This window comes from Ctenocephalides felis, unplaced genomic scaffold (genome assembly GCF_003426905.1).
Source record: "Ctenocephalides felis isolate EL2017-DRISC unplaced genomic scaffold, ASM342690v1 CF-g0.4_SCAFFOLD_01886, whole genome shotgun sequence".
Classification (NCBI taxonomy): domain Eukaryota; kingdom Metazoa; phylum Arthropoda; class Insecta; order Siphonaptera; family Pulicidae; genus Ctenocephalides; species Ctenocephalides felis.
Window position 1 is genome coordinate 166,560,992 of NW_020538040.1, and position 22,391 is coordinate 166,583,382.

Sequence of the window (22,391 nt, forward strand, 5' to 3'; positions counted from 1 at the left end):
TATAGTATTTGTTCCTAATTCTGTTTATCATATCCTTGTCATATATGTGGCTTTCCGTAACACTGTTTGTTTAAATACAAATAATTATCTTCATCGTTTTAATTAATTTCTGCATTTTTATTATTATGAACTATTTAGTTTATGTAATTTAAGTTATATATTATCAAATAAAGTTCATACTTCTATGTAATAATGGGTATAATTTAAGTTGTATGAGGATCCATGATAAGGGTTGAAATATGGACTGAATCTACTAGAAACTGTCAGACAAAGGTAAATAAACGTAAATGCTGTTACGTGGATATATATAATACAATAATCTCATATAATCTCTAAAATATAACTCTCTTAAAATTTAGTATCTGTTATTGGCAATATAATCATATTTAAATCAAATCATAATTGATACTTAAATTTTGTCTATCAACATACATTATATACAACTTCCCATTAAGTATTTTAACATATTATTATTATTATATTCTATTTGAACAGAATTATATGATTTGTTGAATCATACATGCAATGAATAAATTATCCGAATATACTATATAATTACTTAAAGAAAAGTTCATGTATTTCAATAATTATTAAAGAGATCAATACCCAATGATCTTTCTGAAATTATCATATCATTAATTATTAACAGACACAAAATCATGTTTGAGGTAAAAACATTTATTGATAGCTGAATTATAATGTTTCTTCTGGTGTTGACATTTTTTCATCGGTCTTGATTTTTTTTATATAAGTTGAAAAAAGAAGTTTATTACAAGCAGTTTGAACAAAAAGTAAATACTATACATAACTTTGAGGCATATCATAGCTTTTCCAAAATGTATATTGTATTGAGCAATAGTATTTATGAGATTGCATTCTTCTTTTTTAGACGGATTTGGTTGTTGGAAACGTATTTCACATACTATAGTGGTACCATTTAAAAATTAACCCAAAATTATTACTGATATATATATGATTTATACAAAAGTTTTTATTATAGAAATTAAATACAATTGCAATATTCAAACATCTTACTGCGATTTTATATTTACGCATATCATGTTGTGAAATTAATGCACACAGACAGCATTGCTTTTAATTTTGTGTTAATACATTCTTTAATCTAATTAAATAAATGCTAGAATGAGATATAATTTGTACATTTTACATAAAATTAAATACTAATTTAATAAGCTGAGCATAGTTTATTTTAAATCATTCTGATTATCAACAAAATTATATAAATGATATCAGAATATTTAAAACCAATTATTTTATAATATTTTTACAAAAACCTTACGATGAATTCTTATAATTACACATACACAAACATAGTTAATCCTTCAATATTTGTTTGCCAATATATAAAGAACATTTTATTTGCGGTGTTAATTATTTTTTGAGACCCTTTGCTTAACTTTATTCTAACTTTTTTTAAATGATATGAGATAATAAAACAACAATAATAATTAATCACAAAATTTTAAAAAATTAGAGATTCTTGTTTTTAAATTACATCAGATACAAATGCTTACTTATTGGGAACAATTTTCATTTTATTACTATGTACTTGTTTTCAGTAAAATATTTAAATTTATTGAAGTTGAATTCTGTTAAAAAAAAAATGCAATTCTGACAACACTCGCAAACTTTATAATCGACTAGTAGTAGATAAATTCCTTATCTTTTAACTTGCGAGCTTGGCACATGGTATAAATAATAAAAATTACATATGGCAGCATATTACTCTATGAAATTATAAATCCAATTTTTATAATTCGGAATGTTTTAATAAAATGATCTAAATAAAATCATTTGCTTTTTGGAAGTTTGTTCAATTTAGTTTTAACTTAAATTATTTTATTATAACTTAAAACTAAAGCAAAAATGTACAGAAGTGTTCATAAAAGTGATTTGGAATAATCATATTCAAATTTTTTTGACATAATCTCAAAGCCATCAAATTTATGTGAAGGCTCTTTTACAAAATCTAAATACTTTTAATAGATGCACAACCAAAATGTTTTAAATAGGCTGCTAAATCAATTCATTAAACAAAGATCTTATATTTTCTAGAGCTCACAATCTATGTTTGTCATATTTTACCAGCAGCGTACACCTGCTACACATATCTGACAATTTTTAAAGATTTATTTGGCTCTAAGACTCATATTTATTGCTTTGTGATCATTTGTTGTAACCTTAGGCCTATTTTAATGGAACACTTTATAATTATTTTCTAATTTCTTTTATAAATTTCATACATAATATTAAATACCAATTGAGATCACAATGTCATGGACAAAAGTATTTATAAATAATTAAATTCTTTCTACTACTAAAACAGAGAATTTATTATTTTCTACACATTTTAGGAATGAAAGTCCGAAATTATAATAATGCAGCCAAAGTATGAAAAGTTTTTTTTTCGTTGCCTTCCTTTTTTTATAAATGCTATTTTGCATATACCTAATGTTTTTTTACATAAACTAATATAAAAAATAGTTCAAATTTGAATTTCACTTTTATAATTAATAATAAGTCTATTTGGCTTCAATTTACTATCAGGGTATCAAAACATTTGGTTTCTTACTTTTTTCTTATTTTATAAAGTTTCAAATGATATTTCAATATTCATTTTGTTACTCAATCACATTATCTGTTTTTTAATTCATAATGATTATACTATAAAATATTGATATTTACACACACACTGGGACTATTGTCATTTGAGTATTAAAGTATATCACTAATTACATTGAACTGCTCGATTATAAATGAATATTAATTAATGGAATGAAATGCTTATATTTGTGCATATTTAAATGAAATAACTATTCATAATCATTTTAACTACTTAAGAATACCTTAAATACAGATCAAATTTCCCTTACGTAATGTTTTGTACAGAAACATAATTTGTACCACCAAATAATTGTATGTGTAATAATCAATTGTACCAATTAGTATCAATTTCTATAATGGCTTAAGTGTGTTTTGGTGACAGCACTAAAATAAACATTAATCCAGTGTCTATGTTATAATTATTGATAGAAACTTACGATTGCCATAAAGTCCTTTAATAAAAATAAAAAATACACCCGGGTGTATTTAGCAATAGAAATGTTATACAAATGCTACAATCACATTCTTGCAGAGTATCTTAAAAATTCTAAACTTTTTCCTATAGATAAAAAATACTACCAAATGTTATTTAGTTTCTAATTTGAATTTAGTTGACAGTCTTCATTTTTTGATTCAGTTAAATGGTGCAATTCTGCATAATTCAGAATAGCTCGGTGAAGGAAATCATATTGTGCCTACATAAAAAAAAATCAAGTGATTATTTGAGTTATTTGAAAAGAAATACTTATTTTATCAGTTATAACTTACGAAAGTACTGAGCATACTGTGTCTTTGTGATCTTAGTTTACGAGTTGTTGTAAATATATCTACCCTTTTTTCGGTCCGTAGTTGTTGAACTAAAATACTCAATGCAACAAACATCGAACTCCTTTCAGTACCAGTGCTGTTATAAAATAAAATATTAGAAAACAAGAAAATTTTATTTAAGTTCAATTATGTAATTTTTTTTTTTATCAGACAATGAATTTGAGAAGGAATTCTGGTCTAGAGTTTGATGTTTTCAAAGTTAAACTCTTCAAGAATATGTGCACACAAGAATGTTTTAAAGTTTAAGTTATTTTTGGAAATATAGCTGTTTGACCAAGATAATACTCCTGTTTCCTTCCTATTAAAACATTAAACGCTTTTTTCTCAAAATTGTCTTTTTTGTTACACTTTAAACTTCCACAGAGTCTTCTTCATAAACTTTTCTTCAGTATCAACTATTCCAATTTTTATAATTTAAAAAAAAATTGAGAATATGAAAAAAAAACTTGAGACTCCTCACGTCATCACCTTTTTGAATTAAAACCTTATGGCTATTCTTAATTTTTATCTTTATACCTTTTTTTTTATCGTTATACCTTTTATATTCCCGAAACATTAATTAATAACATATAAAAATATATAATATATATAGTAAAAGTATTGTTTTCCTTTTTTCAGTACCTTTCAAAAGTCACACAAAATTCATGCCTCTAGACCGGAATACCCTCTTATTAAACCAATAATTTTTAAGTATTTTAAGTCAACTTGTATATTAATTTCACCTGCAATGTACTGTTATCGGCCCCGTAGCTCCACGCTGCTGGTTAGCTTGTGCTTGATCAACTAATTCAATTAATCCCCTGGTTACCTCTGGTACTTCCCCCTCTACCGTTGGCCACCCTTGGTAGTGCAGTTGAGTAATTGTAGTGCTTTCGTCAGTCTATACATAAATTTTAATTAAAGTCTTTATTGTATATCTACAAATATTTCAAATAATATAAAAAGAACATGAGGAGCCGAATGCGTTGATACCCTGATAGTAAATTCAAGCCAAATAGACTAATTATTAATTATAAAAGTGAAATTCAAATTTGAGCTATTTTTTATAATGCAAAATAGCACCTATAAAAAAAAGGCACCAAAAAAAGAAAACTTTACTACTTTGACTCCATTACTAATTTTGAACTTTCATTATTAAGATTTGCAGAAAATAATAAATTCTATTTTAGTAGTAGAAAGAATTTTATCATTTATAAATACTTTTGTCCATGACATTTTGATCTCAATTAGTACTTAATATTATGTATAAAATTAAAAAAAAAAAATAGAAAATAAATATAAAGATTTGCAGAAAATAATAAATTCTGTTTTAGTAGTAGAAAGAATTTAATTATTTATAAATACTATTGTCCATGATATTGTGATCTCAATTAGTATTTAATATTATGTATAAAATTTAAAAAAGAAATTAGAAAATAATTATAAAGTGTTCAAGCTAAGGTTACAACAAATGATAACAAAGCAATAAGTATAAACCAACAAAATTGTCAGCAAGTGTATGCTTCTGGTAAAACATGACATAGATTTAATAGGCTTTAAGAAATATATGATCTTTGTTTAATAAATTGATTTAGCAGCTGCCAATACTTTCTTTGTGCATTTGGTTAAAAAATTAGTTTTGTAAAAGAGCTTCCACTAAATTTCATGGCTCTGGAATTTTGTCAAAATTTCAAATACAAATATTAAACTTCTATTTATATTTAAAAAAATGTAGCATTCTTACATTCTATGATATTCTAAACAAACAAATCACTTACCTTTGTGTTCGTAACAATAATTTCTCGTCTAGTATGATATGGACAACTTTCACTTTGTACATATTTAACTCTGATGTGATCATGCAAAATCTCATCATCTGGCCAATAACGAGGGCATTTCCTAGGACCTTCTCCCAACTAGAAAAATAAATTACAGTCTCAATTGCATATAAAAATAAATGAAAACATGGAACATTTTAGCTTTTGGTCAAACTATGTTTTTGATTAAAAATAAATGTAATATTTACATCTGCTAACATAACAAGGGTGCTTATGCCTTGTTCTGATATCATTCTCCAAAAATCTGCAATTGTGTCATCAAGTGGATCTTGCGTCACTATGAATGATTCTGTATTGTCATATCCTTCTATAAATGAGGCATTTATATATGTTGAATGCTCTCTTCCACATATAGGTGTCAAAATTACACGATTTCTATCATAAGGTATAATTTCTTCAGATCTGTTTTTCATTATATTTTCTTCTCCTATGCCTACAGAATATGGTTTGCGGTCTTCCATGATCATCTTGAATTTCTAAACAGAATTTTGTAAACTTAATGTCTGTTGAATCAAAATTTAAAAGATTTTAATATTACACTACTCACATCAAACTCTTCATCTAGTTTGCATCTGTCTTTATCATTTTCTTTACTTCTCAACTTATCAATAGTAGACTTCAATTTATTCGCTGGAATTTCGGTGTCACCATACTGCCCTACTTCCATTAAAGTGCGATAAACAAATATGTATTGTTTCTGAAATAAAATTATTACTTTAATCAATATCAAGTAACAAAACATAAATTTGTCAGATAAAAAAAAAACAATTACCAGTGATTGTACAAGGAAATTTCTTTGGTGTCTCATATCACAAACTGTGTTGAAAATAGCAACTTGTCCTTCTTCTTTGAGTTGTTGCAACAAATTATCTAATGCAACTAAAGTGCCTGTTCTACCTACACCAGCACTGCAATGTATCAAAATAGGCCCATGCTCAAAAGAATATGCCTCATTCATTCTTTTAATGAATTTCAATATTCCATGCGGATGTTCTGGGGCCATAAAATCCTTCCAAACCAAGAAATGATATTGGAAAATATTACGTTCATCAACTTCTCTCCCTGATATATTTCTGGATACTTTCAATTCACGAACAATATAATCTGAATATCTTGTCTCTTGAATATGTGCTACAGTAATATCTCCATATATTTTGTCTCCATCAGTTTTTTCTGGCCAATACTTTGCGCATTTTGTTTTACTATACTCTTCTAAATTGGTCAACATCAAAATCAGTTCTAAATGCTGTTCCCATATCATTCTCCAGAAGTCATTCACTGTATTTTCCATAGGACCTTGTGCACAGATAAATTTCTTTCGCTCTTTATACCCCATCACAAAGTTTGCATTAATGTAATCAGAGCCTGTTACAGAATCAATTTGAGCAAGCTTTACTCTTGTTTGATCATATGCTTTAATGTCTGGGTATCTATTCTTGTATAAGTTCTCACGAGCCTCTGATGCCCTTGTTGTACGGTCCGGAAAACGATCAGGAAGCAACTAGTAACAACAACATTAATTAATAAAAACTATAATAGATCACATATGATAATTTTAAGAGGGTAAATTTAAAGTCTGCCAAATTTTTTGACACCCTCCCCTTTATTACCATCTAGAATTTAAACTTTATGACTTTTAAATTTAATATTTTTTTATATTCTCAAAACATTAATTAATAACTTAAATTAAAAAAATGTAGTAAAAATATGGTTTGCCTTTTTTACGGTCTTTCAAAATTCAAATCAAATTTCTTACCCCTAGAACAGAATACCCCTTTAATATTTCAAAAGAATTCAGAAATATAGTTCTCTTTTCGGTTAATGATAAAAAATAAAGAATCAATGATAAAATATTCTTTTTTATTTTGTTTAATGAGACAGAAATTTTACAAAAAGTCCATGTTTAGCTTTGTTTTATATAAAGTACTTATAACAACGGAACCTCAAATTCATGTTGAAAACCATAATCTGAATCTTTATGCCGTTCCATGTATGCATTCAGCAAATCATCTTTCTGTATGGGTACCATATCAGGAGGGCTTAAGGACACTAGTTGATGACGTCCTCTTAAACTTCTACAAAGATGTCTGGAAACAAGACTAAATATGCTTACTGAAAGTTTTGTTCTCTATATAAGATTATTCAAAAATTACCTGAACGAATTTCTTAATGTCATCATTTCTACTCCTTGTGCTTGAGCGACTTGTTTAGTATATCTATGCAGCAAACAAAGTGACAATAAAAGGAACAAAACAACTAAAATCAACCCACAGAAAAGTTGTATCACAACTCCAAGTATGTCAAATGCTCCTGGTGCAAAAGGAAATTCTGGTCCAGGATTTAATAAAACAAAGTAGTCACTATAAGCAGGTATAACTAGACCTGGTTTGGAACCATACACTAAAAATAGAAAAAAAATAAATAAAAACAATTTAAGTATTGATGTGAGAAATGTTTCAATATAAACATTTGAATTTTTATGTACACAATGCTAGTTATTATAACCATTTTCAAATTTAAGAGATAATTCATCTAACAAGAAACTGTAGATATATATATTTTAAAAATACTTCATTTAGAGAGAACTATCTATTTTCAGATTACATTTAACATTAAGTTATACAAAAAAAATACCCATAATTGTGATAATCACCCATGATTTCAACAAATCCTGAATAGTTACTCTGAGAATCAAGTTGCCCATCAAATATAATTGGAGGATGCAATTGCTCAGGGCCAAGATCTCTTCTTCGCCTCGACAAAAGCTTCAATGTTTTTTTATCCATTTCCATAGCAGGTACTGCAGTAGCAGTGAAATTCAGTGTTGGCACGGCTGCCAAAGATGGTATTATAGCAGGCACATCTTTTGTATCTTTTATTGTCAAAGATGGAATTGAATTAATTCTCTTTTGCTTCAATCCTATGCATTGTTGGCAAGCAGCCACACTTGAATTAACAGTTCGCCCATCGCCTAAAAATACTTCATTGTTCAGCATGTCGCTTGTGAACATTTCTGCTACATAGACACCTCCTGATGGATTCTTATGTACTGCTTCATAAGTTGATATCGACAAATCTTCAGGTCTAGGTAAATCAGATATTGTTTGATGGTTCACCATACGAATGATGAATATTCTATAGCAGCATATGCGACCATTTCTCTCTGACACTCTGGGTAGGTCTAATTTGAACATCCAGTTGCCATGTTCTTCAACCTTTCCCCAGCTCAATCTTAGAAAATCATCTTTATTTGGAATTGTAGGTGGCATGGTGCAGGTTTTTGTAGTCTTTTCACCTGGTTTTTTGGTCCTAGTTACACCGGCCACATGTACTGTGTAATTAGTGTTTGCAGGAATCATATCAAATCGTGCATTGTAGGATGTATCAGCTATGCTTTTCATCTTGGGTGTCAATGTTTCATTGGTTTGCAATCCGCGATTTGTTTTGTAAGTGGCATGACCTTCCAGAATCACATTATAGTGTGTGATTTTACCATTTTTATTTAATGGTGGTCCCCAGCTAACATTAACAAAAGTTAAATGACTAATATTGTCAAAATGGCAAATAACAGTGACATTTTGTGGAGGACCCGAGAGACCATCCATAGTAGTCCCATTTACAATCTCAGACCAATTGCCACACAAATGTGTGTAATCACTACAAGCGCGAGCTTTAAAATAATACATTGTGGCCGTTTTCAATTCTGCAAACATATAAGGCAAGTTACGAGAATCTTCAGGTTGTAAAACTTCCTTCTTATCAGTTGAATTGTATTCTTGAGCGAGTAGTTCATAATAATGTATATGTTCCAGTAATTCTGTAGGTGGGGCAGTCCACCCAATGGTTATGGTATTAAATGTATTACCTTTTACCTCTATTTTAGGAATGAAATTAGGATCTTTTTTAAGAGTCCTTACAAGATAAGCATATTTATGATATTGCCCTATACCTAGCTTGTTCGATGCAGCCATTTGCAGCTTATATTCAGTATTTGGCTTTAAATTTTTCAATACAAATGAATAATTGCCTCCATGTATTTTTTCATTATAAAAAGTGTAAGACCCAGTACCTTCTTCCATGTATTGTACAAAATATTCTGTAACTGGATCATTCCCATCATTGAGAGTCCAATTCATATAGATTTTATCAGCACCAACTGCTTTGACAAAGTCTATGCTAACTTGTGGCTTTTCCAGCACCAGTACAATAACAGAATCATTATGTATATGACCAAAGGCATCCTCTGCAATACAATAATAAGAGCCATTATCCTTCCTACTAATTGCACCCAAATGTAAGGTCAAATTCGCCCTTGTTGCATTATTAATATAAGTAATGTTACTTTTTTCTTTCAGCAAAGATATTGTCGTAGAATCATTGCCCCTTAACCAATAAAATTTTCCAAATGGAAAACCTTCAAATAAACAATACAACATATGTTCACCATCAACATTTGATTTTAGCTTGTTAGATTTAGATACAGTAACTATTGGTGAGTAAACATCTAATGTTGCATGCTTCCTTAAAACTTGATCATCAATTGCAACTGTGCAAGTATAATTTCCCGAGTCAGCGTGGGTGATATTGTGGATGTGAAGGCTTGATGTTATAGAGTTTTCTTCAATTTCTTGTAGAAAGTTATACCTAAAAATGAATATTGATTGTAATGTGTATTTGAAACATTATTTTGATTCGTACATCACTTAAGACAACCTTTCATTATCAGATATGTTCACCCCATTGAATTCCCATGTAGGTGTAACATCCGGAGCATTGTATATGCAAACAATTGTCGAATTCAATCCTACTTTTACCGGTGTTACCGTAATTTTGACTGATTGAGTATATTCTGTGAATCAAAATGCAAGAGTAAGTATCTAAGGTAAAAGTTAGATTTTGGTTAAGTAATAAAATACTGAAAGTCTTCAATGTGTGCACTTACCCTCGCAGCTTATTGTCGAAATATAAATTATTGATAGGATACATGGCAAAATATAAATAATGTTAAGGGCTGGGTCCTTAAACATGGCGTCAAATACACAAGCCGGTCTTTACTTATAATATATTAACTACGCAAAACATTATTTCGCATACGTTACGCACAAAGCTAATTATCCTACTTAATTAATTATACACATACGCAAATCACCAAAAATCATCTAAACTGACAATAAACACAAAAGCATATCAAACAACACACAAGCTACTCCTGTCACTTGACTGAGTATGACCATATATTGTTGTATGACACTTTGACACAGCTTTCGGTCATGAAATGTTACCAGATCTGATCCTTTATTATCCTTAAGGACACCACACACGAAATAGCGATGCGTTTCGGCGATCTTCGGCCATGCGTGGGCCAGGCGTATATTAAGGGGTAACGCCATTGATGTAAATTTTGATTTAATTCAAATACTTGTCAATCAGAATCAATATTTTACGTATTTTTTTTGTTTTTAGATCCACACTTGCAGTAGCTTGCTTTGCAAAAATGGTGAAAATTGCGATTTTTAAATATTTTGTTACAAAAATAATGCTTATATGCTAAATAACTTTCTTCAATATTATAATTAAGTTCACGTAGGGCAAGTTATAGTAATCGGAAAAAAATCGAAAATGAAAATTTTTATATATCTTCACGTTTCAAAACCTTCTGAACATTTTGGCATACCTTAGAAAAAAATGGACGTATGTGTGTGTGTGTGCATGTGTGTTCGGATACAAATTTTCGTCGATTTCGGGAACACGGGTGAAGCGATTTGAATAATTCAGAAAACATTCGATTCGTATTGATAAGGAGACGTGCTGATTAGTTTTTGGCAAAGGCAGGTCTAGCCGTTCCGAAGATATGGGGCAAAAAGTGCCAAAAACGGTAACTCAGTATTTAAGAGAATGGAGCGTCCGATTTGAATAATTCAAAAAACATTTTACTTGTATTAACAAGATTTTAACAATAAGTATAAATTTTATTTACATTCCTATTACCAGTGTTTATCCGTTAGACGGCGACGCGGCGCTTACGCGCTTCGATATTTTGACTGTATGCAGTTAAAGCAGTACGATTGCTTTGAAAAAAAGTTCAGAATTTCCAAAACATTTAAAAATAATTTTTTTTTTGAAAAGTCTTTATTTTTCAAAAAAAAGTAAGTTTTTGTCAGAAATTTATAGTTTCTTAAAAAACTATTTTTTTCAGAGTAATTTTTTTTCAAAAATGTTAATATTTTTTTTTTTTTTAATTTTTTGGTACTGGAAGTTCCAGCAATTTGCTTTAAGGCACGATGCCATGCGCCCCACTAGTTTTATTACCTTTCGTTCCATCCAATAAAATCACAAAAAAATCTATTTTAAGTTGGGTCTGTGGTGTTAAAGCTTATTTCGCTTGCTTACCAAAATATACTGCCCTCAAAGAATATATGAAATATATTAATGTTCGCACTTTCCGTAGGGCAAATTATAGTAATCGTATAAAATCCAAAATGAAATTTTTTATACATCTTTACGTTTCAGAGGTTTCCGAACACTTTGGCTTACCTCAAAATGGATGTGTGTACTATATATCAACCGACCGGCGCACGAATCAACCGATTTGAATGATTAAAAAAACATTCGATTCCTATTGATAATAAGACGTGCTGATTAGTTTTTGGTGTAGACAGGTCCAGATGTTTCAAAGATACGGGGCAAAAAGTGCGAAAATGGTAATTCAGTTTTTGAGAGAACGGAGTACCCGATTTGAATGATTCAAAAAGCATATGTTATTTGTAATGACGAAATGAATCGGTTTCGGAGATACAGAAAAAAAAGTAAAATAAAAAGATCGTTGGCGGTCAAAAATGAACATTAGACAAATTATCAGATATTTGATAAATTTTTTAAAAATGAATACTAATTTTGTTACAATTTTGTTGGGTTTTATACCAAAATTTTTGATTTTTAAAGTTTACGGTTCAAGTAAATTTCAAAATTTTCAGAATAAATATTTTTCCAAAATTTTCAAAAAATATACAAAGTTTTATACTTCAGATAAGAATTTTAATTTTATAATTCAGTTTGAAAATGTATATATTTCAAATGTGTTATTCTAATCGTAAGAAATATATCCTCACATGGATTCATTTGGCACCTCTTGCTAATGTAAACTTTCTCAAGTGCTTTGAGGATAAGATCATCACTGTATATTTTATGAATGATAAAATATATAGTAATTATAATTATCTATTTGAAAATGTTTGAAACAATTGTTATTAATCATTAATCAGTATTTATTGATTACTTCTTACTATTCTTTTTTTTCGAATAATTAATTCTGGTACGTAAAGTTTCAGCAATTTGCTTGCCTTAAGGCACGTTGCCATACTATATCATATTTTGTTACAACTATAATAAATAGTTTGCTATAACATATATTTTGTTACAACTAAATTAATTTTTTGTAGTGAACTTTATTCGGTCTTAACGCTATCCTAATTGTAACATTGGCTTTTCTAAACTTGTATTATAAATACTGAAAAAAGAATTAATGAACCATTTCATAAATTACCACGAAATATATTTTATATTATCCTCTACATTGACTTATATTTAATTATACTCTACATTTCTTGCAAATAACAATGGAAATATTTTACTTACGATTATCAAACACTATATTAAATAAATTAATTTTAAGAACACTGTGAAGTACAATATCTCAAGTATAAGAAAATAATTCATAGATATTTTATATAAGATGTAAGTTTCTATTTTTATTATCCGAATTTTATTAAAAGTAGCCTTATCAAAACATTTAATAAATATTGCTTATGGTCGTCAGTACTCTATAATAATACTGATATCATTGCTCATAATGCAAATATATTTTTCAAATCCTTTCGAATTGTAAATGAATTCCTCCTTTTGGCGCTAAAAACATTGCCTTAGAATCTAGCTGAAGTGGAACTCGAGTTTTCTCACAAGGTGTGAAATGGAAATCTTTTAGTATGTATGCGAGACCAACTTTTGTCTGCAATAAGCCAAATCTTTCACCTGAATAAAAAAAAAATGTTTTAAATTGTAATATGATTACTTATATATTAAATATTAAGTATATCATTATCTATGAATGATATATTGCTAAAATTTAACTCCAGTTTAATTTTTATTTTATCCAGCTTACCTATACAGTTATGTGGTCCTGCTCCGAAGGGCATATAAGTATATGGGTTTCTATTTTGTTTCATATCTTCTGAAAATCTTTCGGGGTCAAATTTGTCTGGGTTTGGATAGTACTAAAACATAAATAAGTTATATGTATAATATCCTGTTTTATGTTGAAGCATTTATATAGAGAAATGGAAAAGCATGATTTAAACACATGTAAATATTTTTTGTACGAATGTTTTGAAAATATAATTCGATATACACAATTCATGATTAAAATTTACCTTTGGGTCCATATGTATCGCAAGAATTGAAAGATATATTGGTGTTTTTGGCTCCAAAACTACGTGATCGTAAGGAGGAGGCAGTCGATATCTCGATGTACACATTCGATCCAAAAATGGGAGAGTAGGGTATTTCCTCAATGTTTCTATTTAATAAACATAAATAATGTACATAATATAAAAAACATATTGAAGATTTTGTCCGAAATATTACCGCTAAGCACCATGTCCAAATATTTCATTTCTTTTATAGCTTCATATGTTATACCGCCATGTTCATTAATTTTTTCTAAAATTTCCGCCCGTAGTCGATGTTGAATTTCAGGCTGCAAAGCTATTTCATACAATGTGAATGACATTGCACCTGATGACGCTTCGTAACCTGCAGCAAAAAATACAGCTGCCTGAGCTACTAATGTATCACCTTCAAATTCTATAAAAAAACAAATTATGTTCACCTTGCTGTAAAGATTTATGATAAATAAAAGCAATAAAATTTTATATATACTTAGTGAACCAGATGCTGCTTCATTATTTTTAAGGTCTATTAACATATCAACCAGATCATGTCTAGATGTACCAGACTTGATGCGTTCGCCCAACACTTCGTTAAACGATTGACGCAAAAATTTTGTGCCATATTTCTCGAATAACTTAAATCCAAGAATACTTACTACTTCTGGGAAAAAGAAAAATGCACTAATTTCTATCGCACGCTTATATTCAGCGGCAAATATTCTTTTCCCTACGGTGCGAAATTCAGCATCCGGATTTTTAAACGAATTAGCTTGAATTCCAAAAGCACAAGAAGTTATTACATCTGTCGTATACTTTGCACACAAATCCCGCATATTGTCTATATTTCTATTTTTTAATGTTGTATTCATAAACTCGTTAAATTCTTCTCCTACTTGTGTTATTAATGGAAACATACTCTTCATTTTCGCCGTTGAAAAAATAGGCGTCAATTTTACTCGCATTTCTTTCCATAAAGGATTCTTAATTCTGAATAAATTTCTTGATCCTAGAGCATCAGTGTGGCCATCAGTTGAAGAGACACGATCTTGGAACATGTTGAAATCCTTGACCAAAATTGATTTGATCCAAGATGGATCTCGTATGAATAAAGAAGGTCTGGAAACACAAAAAATACCAAGAATTGGTTTCTTGCGTTTTTTGTAAAACGACATTACGAATTCTCCTGGACTGTTTTTCATTAAAACAAAATCCTTGAAGTTTCCGACAAATGGTAAAGGCCATAAGGTAGGAACTTTTCTCGAAGACCAATATAAAGCATGGTTCACATAATAATAAATTGATATACCGATTAATGTTAATAATAATAATAGTGAACTATAGATATTAAAATCCATGGATTCCATATTCGAAGTTTGTAATTCACTTGCACTTGCACTATTAAATTAATAACTTTGTCACTCAATTATAAATAATTTACTGCTCATAATATCTTATCTAATCTTTGTTTATAATGTCCGGCTTATTATAAGTTGCTGATTTTGCAAGTAATTACTGCAGATTATTATCAGTAGTGTTCTCTTCAAAACCAAAGTTTTAACTAAATGAGAAATACAATGTCATAAGCCTTTTTCCATCGTTGGAGTCGTTATGACGCACATGCTTCAGTGCATCATAATGATTGCATTCGTTCTAAATTGCATAATACACGATTCTTTTTTATTTTCTTTACCAAATTACAATCTGTCTTTATGAAAACATCAGCAATGTTGATGCTAAATGTAAATCATCAAACTAAAGATCTGGAAGCTTACCCCAATAGTAATATTTTTCAAATTTAATAAAGTAAATTATGAAATTATATGAAAAGAAATTAAAATTACTTCAGTAGCTGAACTTCTATTGGTTCTGTAAGATTTCTGCAAAATCCGTTGAAAGCACGTGATTTCTTATCCTACACATTCACTAGTTGCATAATTAGTTTTTTAATAAAGAAACATCAGTTTAATCTAAATATTTTACATATTTGATTGCATCATTTAACAAACTCTTAATAATACATTAGGTATAAATATTTTTTAAAAATAATATTTTGAAATTTATTTCCACTTAAATCTTCTTCGTTTTCGTCCTGCTTGTGGTTCTAGTATAACTTTACCTGTACTATTATCAAGGCTATCGATAACTTGGGCTAAGTATTGACAATTACTATTAAGTCCAAAAAGTTCTATACTTGTTCTCTAGAAACAAACAAATATTTAGACCTGACTTGTTCGAATAAGAACAAATTATTGAAAAGTTACCGCAGTACTATGTAAAACAAAGTGTGTCTCCGATTTTCTGCTACACTTCTGTTTGTATACTTTCACAAAGTATCTGAAATTAGTAGTAAAAATAGTACAGAATCAATATTTTCATGTACGTTTACTTGATCTCAATTATTAATGGCAATTTACTTACTTCGTTTGTTGATCATCATTTCTTTTACTCCAGTTTATAGTTGCATATACCTTTCCATTTTTGTGATAATATTTTGTTTTTAAAATTAAACGTTTTTTTCCTTCAGGTATAATTTTGATGGTTGAATCAAATGTAGTATTTAGCGTTTTAGAAGCCTTCTCGCCTTTAATTTTTAGTTTATCAAATTGAGACATAGCTTGGACTTGCAGAAAGTATTGTGAATCAGGATGTAAATTTTTCAATTGGACGCTTGTTTGATCCTATACAATGAAACATAATGAATGGAAAAATAACTTAATAAGGAATTATGATATGAGATAGACTTATTTCTTCTATAAAATTATGAGAAGTATCTTATATTAAATTGTATGTAGGTAATATCAAATATTTGTATCCTCATACAAAGGGTTGTTAACCCTCCGTCGGTCGGCGTGGTCCGGACTTTTTTCGACTTCAATTAAAAAAAATACTTCTAGTAATCCTATCGACTTGAAATTTCTTCACTTTTCCTAAAATTTCATTAGCTGTCGATCAATGAAAAAATCAGGACGAAAAAATGTACAGAAGGATAATTATAAGGATATTAACTTTTTTATACTTCGAACGGTCGAAAAGGTCTGTCTAGACCACCCATACATTCTGTATGAAATATACGCTTTTTGACATATGTAAACCAGTATTTTGTCTTTTTTCATGATATTTTCTATTCAAACTGCGTTGTATATATTCTTTGCTATGTGTTGTAACATGAATGTTAGTATTTTCATGACGAGAGTTCCTTGAAAACCTACCAAACTTATTGGTAATCGCAAACACTGAAAATCGGATGAGTAATGCACACATTATCAACAATTTTGCTACCCTACTACTGCGTTCGAAATTTTTTTTTGGCAAACCTGGTAGTGAAATTATATTTCACTTTGAGTTTTACAGCTCATTTCAAAGGCGACGCACCTCATTTCGTTTTCATTTGAATTTCACATACATTTCAAAGGCGCCGAAAAAAAAATATTGTTTTTCATTGATATAAAACAGAAAAATTGACAAAAAAAGCAACGATTTTTTTATATTTCTTGATTTTTTTTTATATAATATAATATGTAATATTTTTATTATAAGCAAGCTCAACACATGCAAAAGACGTTAAAAAAAGAAAAAATCTAAACTATAAATATTTACTACTAATAATCGTTAATATATAAGACACCAAAAACTCATTTATACCATATAAATGCATGTAAAATGATTGGTGGTCCAGCCAGACCTTTCCGACCGTTCAAAGGTGAAAAAATATCCGACCGACGAAGGGTTAAGGTAATAATTTGATTTACTTAATTTTCTTCACCACTTAACAACGAAAGATTACTATTAAGTTCTGATAAAAATTAGAACAATACCTTATAAATTATATCCACTTATGAAAAATGAATAGTAATAAAATAATAAAAATGAAAAATTTTATCGTTATGAAATTTTCTACGAATTTCGAAAGTCATGATGATAAATCAAAATACTTTATTTCAAAATAGTGATAAATTTATCACATAATTAATACTTGACCTGTGGGACGATTAGCGAAGATACGAGTACGGAGTCGAGGTGCGCCTGCACACCAGGCAGCCGCCGACTCCAGTACACTTTGTATTTGTCTATCGGCAGGTCCGTAACACGCGGCGGGCGCCACGAGAAGGTCAATTCTAGCATGCCACCCGCCGTGTTTTGCAACCTCAATGGACCAGTTCGCAGATCTTGCGGGGCTCGAGGAGGTCTAGGCACTTTATTAATTTCGATTAATACTTGACTAGTAGAATTAGGCATTATGGGAAATTACTACAACTTATGAACAAATATGAGAGAACTAAAATTAAAATTTGATTATTAAATTATGAAAATTGAAATTTTTGGTAGATAGGACATTTAGAAATTTCGAGTTTTTTTTTGAAAAAAAAAATAGAAAACTTTCAAAAATTTGCATATATATTTATGTCTTCACAAATCCAAATGATTTGTGCGTTGTTCTGCAATTTTGAAATTACTTGACTTGCTCAAAACGAATGGGGTCTGGATAAAGTTCTCTGAATCATTGCCTTTAATGCCAATGTAACAAAAGTCTTAAAACATTATTAACTTCCCGAACGAGAAGTTTGTTTTCATCAAAAATCCAATTCGCTAATTTTGTTTTCACGACATTTCAAGCCATTCTAAATCGAATGAGACCAAATTAGGAAAAGTATGTGTATAAGTGTGTAAATCGAATGCCTTTTAAAATTTAAAAGGCATTCGATGTATCTCGATGAAGACTAGCGTTTATCAGTTTTGCGCGACAATCGGCCGAGCCGTTTCTTTGTAAATAGCAAAAAAGTGAAAAAAAAATCGTCCACGTTTCAGCCCGCAATTCTGAATCGATTTTAAAAATTCAAAAACCGTTCGAAAGATATTGGTTAGGAATAATGCTGATTAGTTTTTGGTAAAGATCGGCCGGGCCTTTTTCTTGTAATAAAGTGGTAAAAATTTTTTTTTCGGCAATTTTTATGATTTTTTTTGTGACGGTAGATACCATAGTCTTCTAGATCATACTAAAATATTACATTCAAATTGATTAGTATCAATTTTTGGAGTTTGTCAAAATTAAACTTTCATCGACGTGTTTGCTTAAAAACGCTGAACCGATTTCAAAAATTTAAAAGCCAATCAATGTATTTCGATGTGGATTATCTTTTCTCAGTTTCGTGCGACGATCGGCAGAGCCGTTTCTTTGTAAATAGCAGAAAAGTGAAAAAATTTTCGTCCACGTTTTAGCTCTCAATTCTGAATCAATTTTACAAAAACAAACTTTTCGAAATATATTAGTTAGGAATGATACTGATTAGTTTTAGGTAGAAATCTAACTTCCCTTTTTTTTAAATCAACTGTTGAAAAAATTTTTTTGCCGATTTGTATGAACCTTTTTTTGGAAATAGATATCATGGTCTTATGAACCATACTAAAATGTTACGACACTACAAATAGTTTAATGTTAAAAATCCATCAAAGTTTGAGAAAATATTATAGTCAAAATTTGTGTCAAAAGTTGCTTTTGTGATGTGATGAGTCAAACATTATCAAATCATTAAAATTGGAAATAATAAGCTACAACTTTAGGGCATACTAGCACGTGTCTGTACAATATAATTATTAACATAATTACCGTTAATTTAAAGCTGTTTGAGAAAATACTATTCGAAGTCGCAATGTTTAGATTTAATTGAAAGCGATAACTTTATTTTTAAATAAAAAGTTGAAAATTTATCTAAATATCTGAATTTTAATTTCGATTGATTAAGACAATTTTCACATATTTCGGGAAGTTCATGCAGTTTGCCTTAAGACTAAACGCCACTTTCAACTAGTTTTATATTATTTGAACAAGAATCAGAACTCGAGGAAGGATCTATGAGCTGTTGTGAAGATTTTCTTAACTAAGTCGGTTTTTTATATAAAGCAACCCAAACAGTTGTCTATTTGATGAATTTTTATTATTACAATATCTGTAATAGTGATGAATTATTGATTCAGCATTGCCTGGTATGAGCTATTTTCACTTGAAAACATATTGAAATCTATATTTCCAAGTAAAAGACCTATGATCTCTGAGTCGAACTTCTAATCTGTACCTCTTGCCCATGGGCCGGTAATATTAACATATGTACAGAAGTTTTTACTTTTTTCACAATTTTTATAGCTTATCTTACATATGTAGTATTCGGTAATATATTAAGATACACAAAAAAGTTATAATATTTAAATACAATGTACTCCAATATTGATGAAATCTAAGTATATTGACACGGGTAATTTTTTGAAGTATTTGTTCATAAATGGATGGAAATAAAAAATATTGGGTATGTACTTAGATTCAACTTACATCTGGTTTTTAAAAGGACTTGTTGGACTCGAAAAACCTTTAGTTCCATTCTCGTTAAAAGCGGCTACACGAAATTGATACCAGCGACCAGGTTTCATAATCGAATCTCTTGTAAATGTAGTAGAGTGCTGGCAAATTAAATTAAAGTAAGTAAATCAATGAAATCAAATAATTCTCTTACTTTTCGTATTTCGTTCTACATATGCTGTTTTATAAAAATTGATTGCTTGCTTTCACATACGTTATCATCATAAATTTTAATTCATTTTGTATATATCATACAGATTTATTTTAATCTACTTATCCTTCACCGTTTGGTCCTCTTTCGTGTTTGCCATTCTCCCAATCTGTTTTTAATGAATTTGGAGCCGATATGATGCCTTTCCTGCAGTACATAAATTATTTTTTGATGTGTTGCATCTGTGTTCCACCATATAGTGATATTTTTGCTTCCTTTTTTGTGTACTGTGATATTGGTTGGAATATTCGGCAGGACTAAGAAGAAAACAATTATTAAAAAATAATTATTCTGTAACTTGTTAAAAGTTTAGAAGTATATATTACTAAGCATCCTCTTACATTGAATTTGTGACAATCCAATTGGTTGTCTACAAATACTTCCACAGTGATGGGTGCAGCACATGCTAATTCCAAAACACTGAGAATCCAATGTGCAAGATTTCACACATGGTGTATCCAGGAGTGATTCCCTGCTCGCAGGGCATGTTCCAAATTTGGGCAAATCCAAGTTTAAGCATAATTTCACACAATTGTCATACTATAATTGGAGCAATCAATGGCAATTAGAAAGAAAAAATTATATTTTTTACATCACAGTACCCTGCAGGATAAAGGACATCATATTTTTGAATTTTATGTGGTTAAATTAATTTGATGTATTATGAATAAATCTATTGAAACTTAATGTTAAAAATAATTAAGAAATAATTCGTTTATTGTTATCTATTATTTGGGATGCTTTTAGCAGAACTGATTATAGTTCAAATTGGATCACGATTGTAACTAAGCAGGTTACTTAGTTCCAATCGTGATCCAATATATTCTTACTTCTTGCCTAGTTCTTATATTTTTGAAGATTTTGGGTATTTTTATAAATGTGTGATGCGCATATATATACAATTTTATAATATAGAAAAATACATTTGAAAGAATGAGGTATATCTTGATAAATCGCTACATAGATGATTTTACAGAAATATTCAAAAAAAGCAATGTATGAAGATGAATGATGAACTGATTTATGCTATTTGTTTTCTCATTGATTAATAATCAGAATCAGATGTGTTCTATAAACTTATTCTTGGTTTACTATTTTTACGAATACTAATAAAAGGTCATCCACTGAGTGTCCAATTGAGATATACATATTATATTTATTCAATTCTGAACGCCATTATAAGCAATCCAAATAACAATTCTTATAAATGTGATATTGCGAAAAGGTCCTGGAAGGCTATTATTTACTTGAAATCGCATTTATTATTAAATAATTATAAATATATTTTCAAGTAAAACATAGGTTGTCTAACAAGGGAACCCTCAGGTTTACTCTTCTGGGATTTGATGAAACTTTGCATGGTGATAGAGTTGATAGTCAACCCGAGTCTCATAAAATATTATAGGTCTATGAGAAATGGTTTAATCTGAACCATGTGATTGAGACGACTCTATGAATCAAATTTCAAATAAATCATTCTTAAAGTTTTTGGTTTTGTGCATTATTTCAATCAGAGTTAACGATAAGGTAACTCTGAATATGTATATATTTTTTTCAATTTTACAAATTAGTGCCTGCATAAAAAAATATTGAACGTCGAAATAATTAAATAAATTGAATTTAATATCGGCTTTGAACGATTGATTTATAGATGTAAGAAGCCGACTTTATGTATCAGTGAAGCGAACATAATTATAACCAGTGGAAACGAGAATTGCATTTTCAACATCGAAGTTTCTCCTTAAGGGTTTCTTAATATTCACCTTTGGAATTATTTGCAAAGTCACTTTCAACACACACACACACATATATATACATACATATAGATATATATATATATATATTATATAATATGCATATTAATATATACTTAGTTATTTTTACATTTTTGAACGTGGCGCGCGACTGCCAGAAATGACTATTTTCAAATCATTGACAAAAACGTCATTCTTCTTAAAGAAATTGTGAAAATAAATAAAAAAATTAAGTCATTCGAGTATCTCGATGAGGACTATGTTCGTCAGTTTTGTGCGACGATCGACCAAGCCGTTTCTTTGTAAATAGCAGAAAAGTAAATTTTTCGTTTACGTTTTAGCCCGCAATTCTGATCCGATTTT

At 29.3% G+C, this 22,391-nt stretch overlaps 3 protein-coding genes across 4 annotated transcripts in view; all 3 read right to left on the reverse strand.

The window, feature by feature from the left end:
* Positions 1-3,082: 3,082 nt before the first annotated feature.
* On the reverse strand, positions 3,083-10,433 carry LOC113378316 (tyrosine-protein phosphatase 69D-like). 2 transcript variants are annotated; one of them, XM_026618850.1, is made up of 12 exons: positions 10,213-10,433; positions 9,984-10,119; positions 7,924-9,914; positions 7,424-7,670; positions 7,213-7,357; positions 6,043-6,771; positions 5,818-5,967; positions 5,459-5,746; positions 5,211-5,348; positions 4,176-4,333; positions 3,394-3,529; positions 3,083-3,320 (listed from the first exon to the last, which is right to left on the reverse strand). In XM_026618850.1, exons 1-12 carry the CDS (start codon positions 10,295-10,297, stop codon positions 3,222-3,224), a joined length of 4,302 nt encoding a protein of 1,433 aa, XP_026474635.1. In that variant the 5' UTR covers positions 10,298-10,433; the 3' UTR covers positions 3,083-3,221. The 2 variants fall into 2 exon arrangements, with proteins under 2 accessions (XP_026474635.1, XP_026474634.1); XM_026618849.1 differs by having other exon boundaries at positions 7,213-7,369.
* Positions 10,434-13,064: 2,631 nt separating this feature from the next.
* On the reverse strand, positions 13,065-14,815 carry LOC113378317 (probable cytochrome P450 6g2). Its single transcript, XM_026618851.1, has 5 exons — positions 14,205-14,815; positions 13,911-14,129; positions 13,697-13,842; positions 13,429-13,540; positions 13,065-13,298 (listed from the first exon to the last, which is right to left on the reverse strand). Exons 1-5 carry the CDS (start codon positions 14,767-14,769, stop codon positions 13,135-13,137), a joined length of 1,206 nt encoding a protein of 401 aa, XP_026474636.1. The 5' UTR covers positions 14,770-14,815; the 3' UTR covers positions 13,065-13,134.
* Positions 14,816-20,336: 5,521 nt separating this feature from the next.
* The window catches only part of LOC113376199 (tyrosine-protein phosphatase 69D-like), an 8,810-nt gene continuing 6,755 nt past the window's right edge, over positions 20,337-22,391 (reverse strand). The window contains exons 10-12 of the mRNA XM_026616113.1: positions 20,616-20,814; positions 20,468-20,531; positions 20,337-20,421 (exon numbers count right to left, since the gene is read on the reverse strand). Coding sequence (XP_026471898.1) covers positions 20,337-20,421; positions 20,468-20,531; positions 20,616-20,814 — 348 coding nt within the window. The remainder of the gene's footprint in view (positions 20,422-20,467; positions 20,532-20,615; positions 20,815-22,391) is intronic.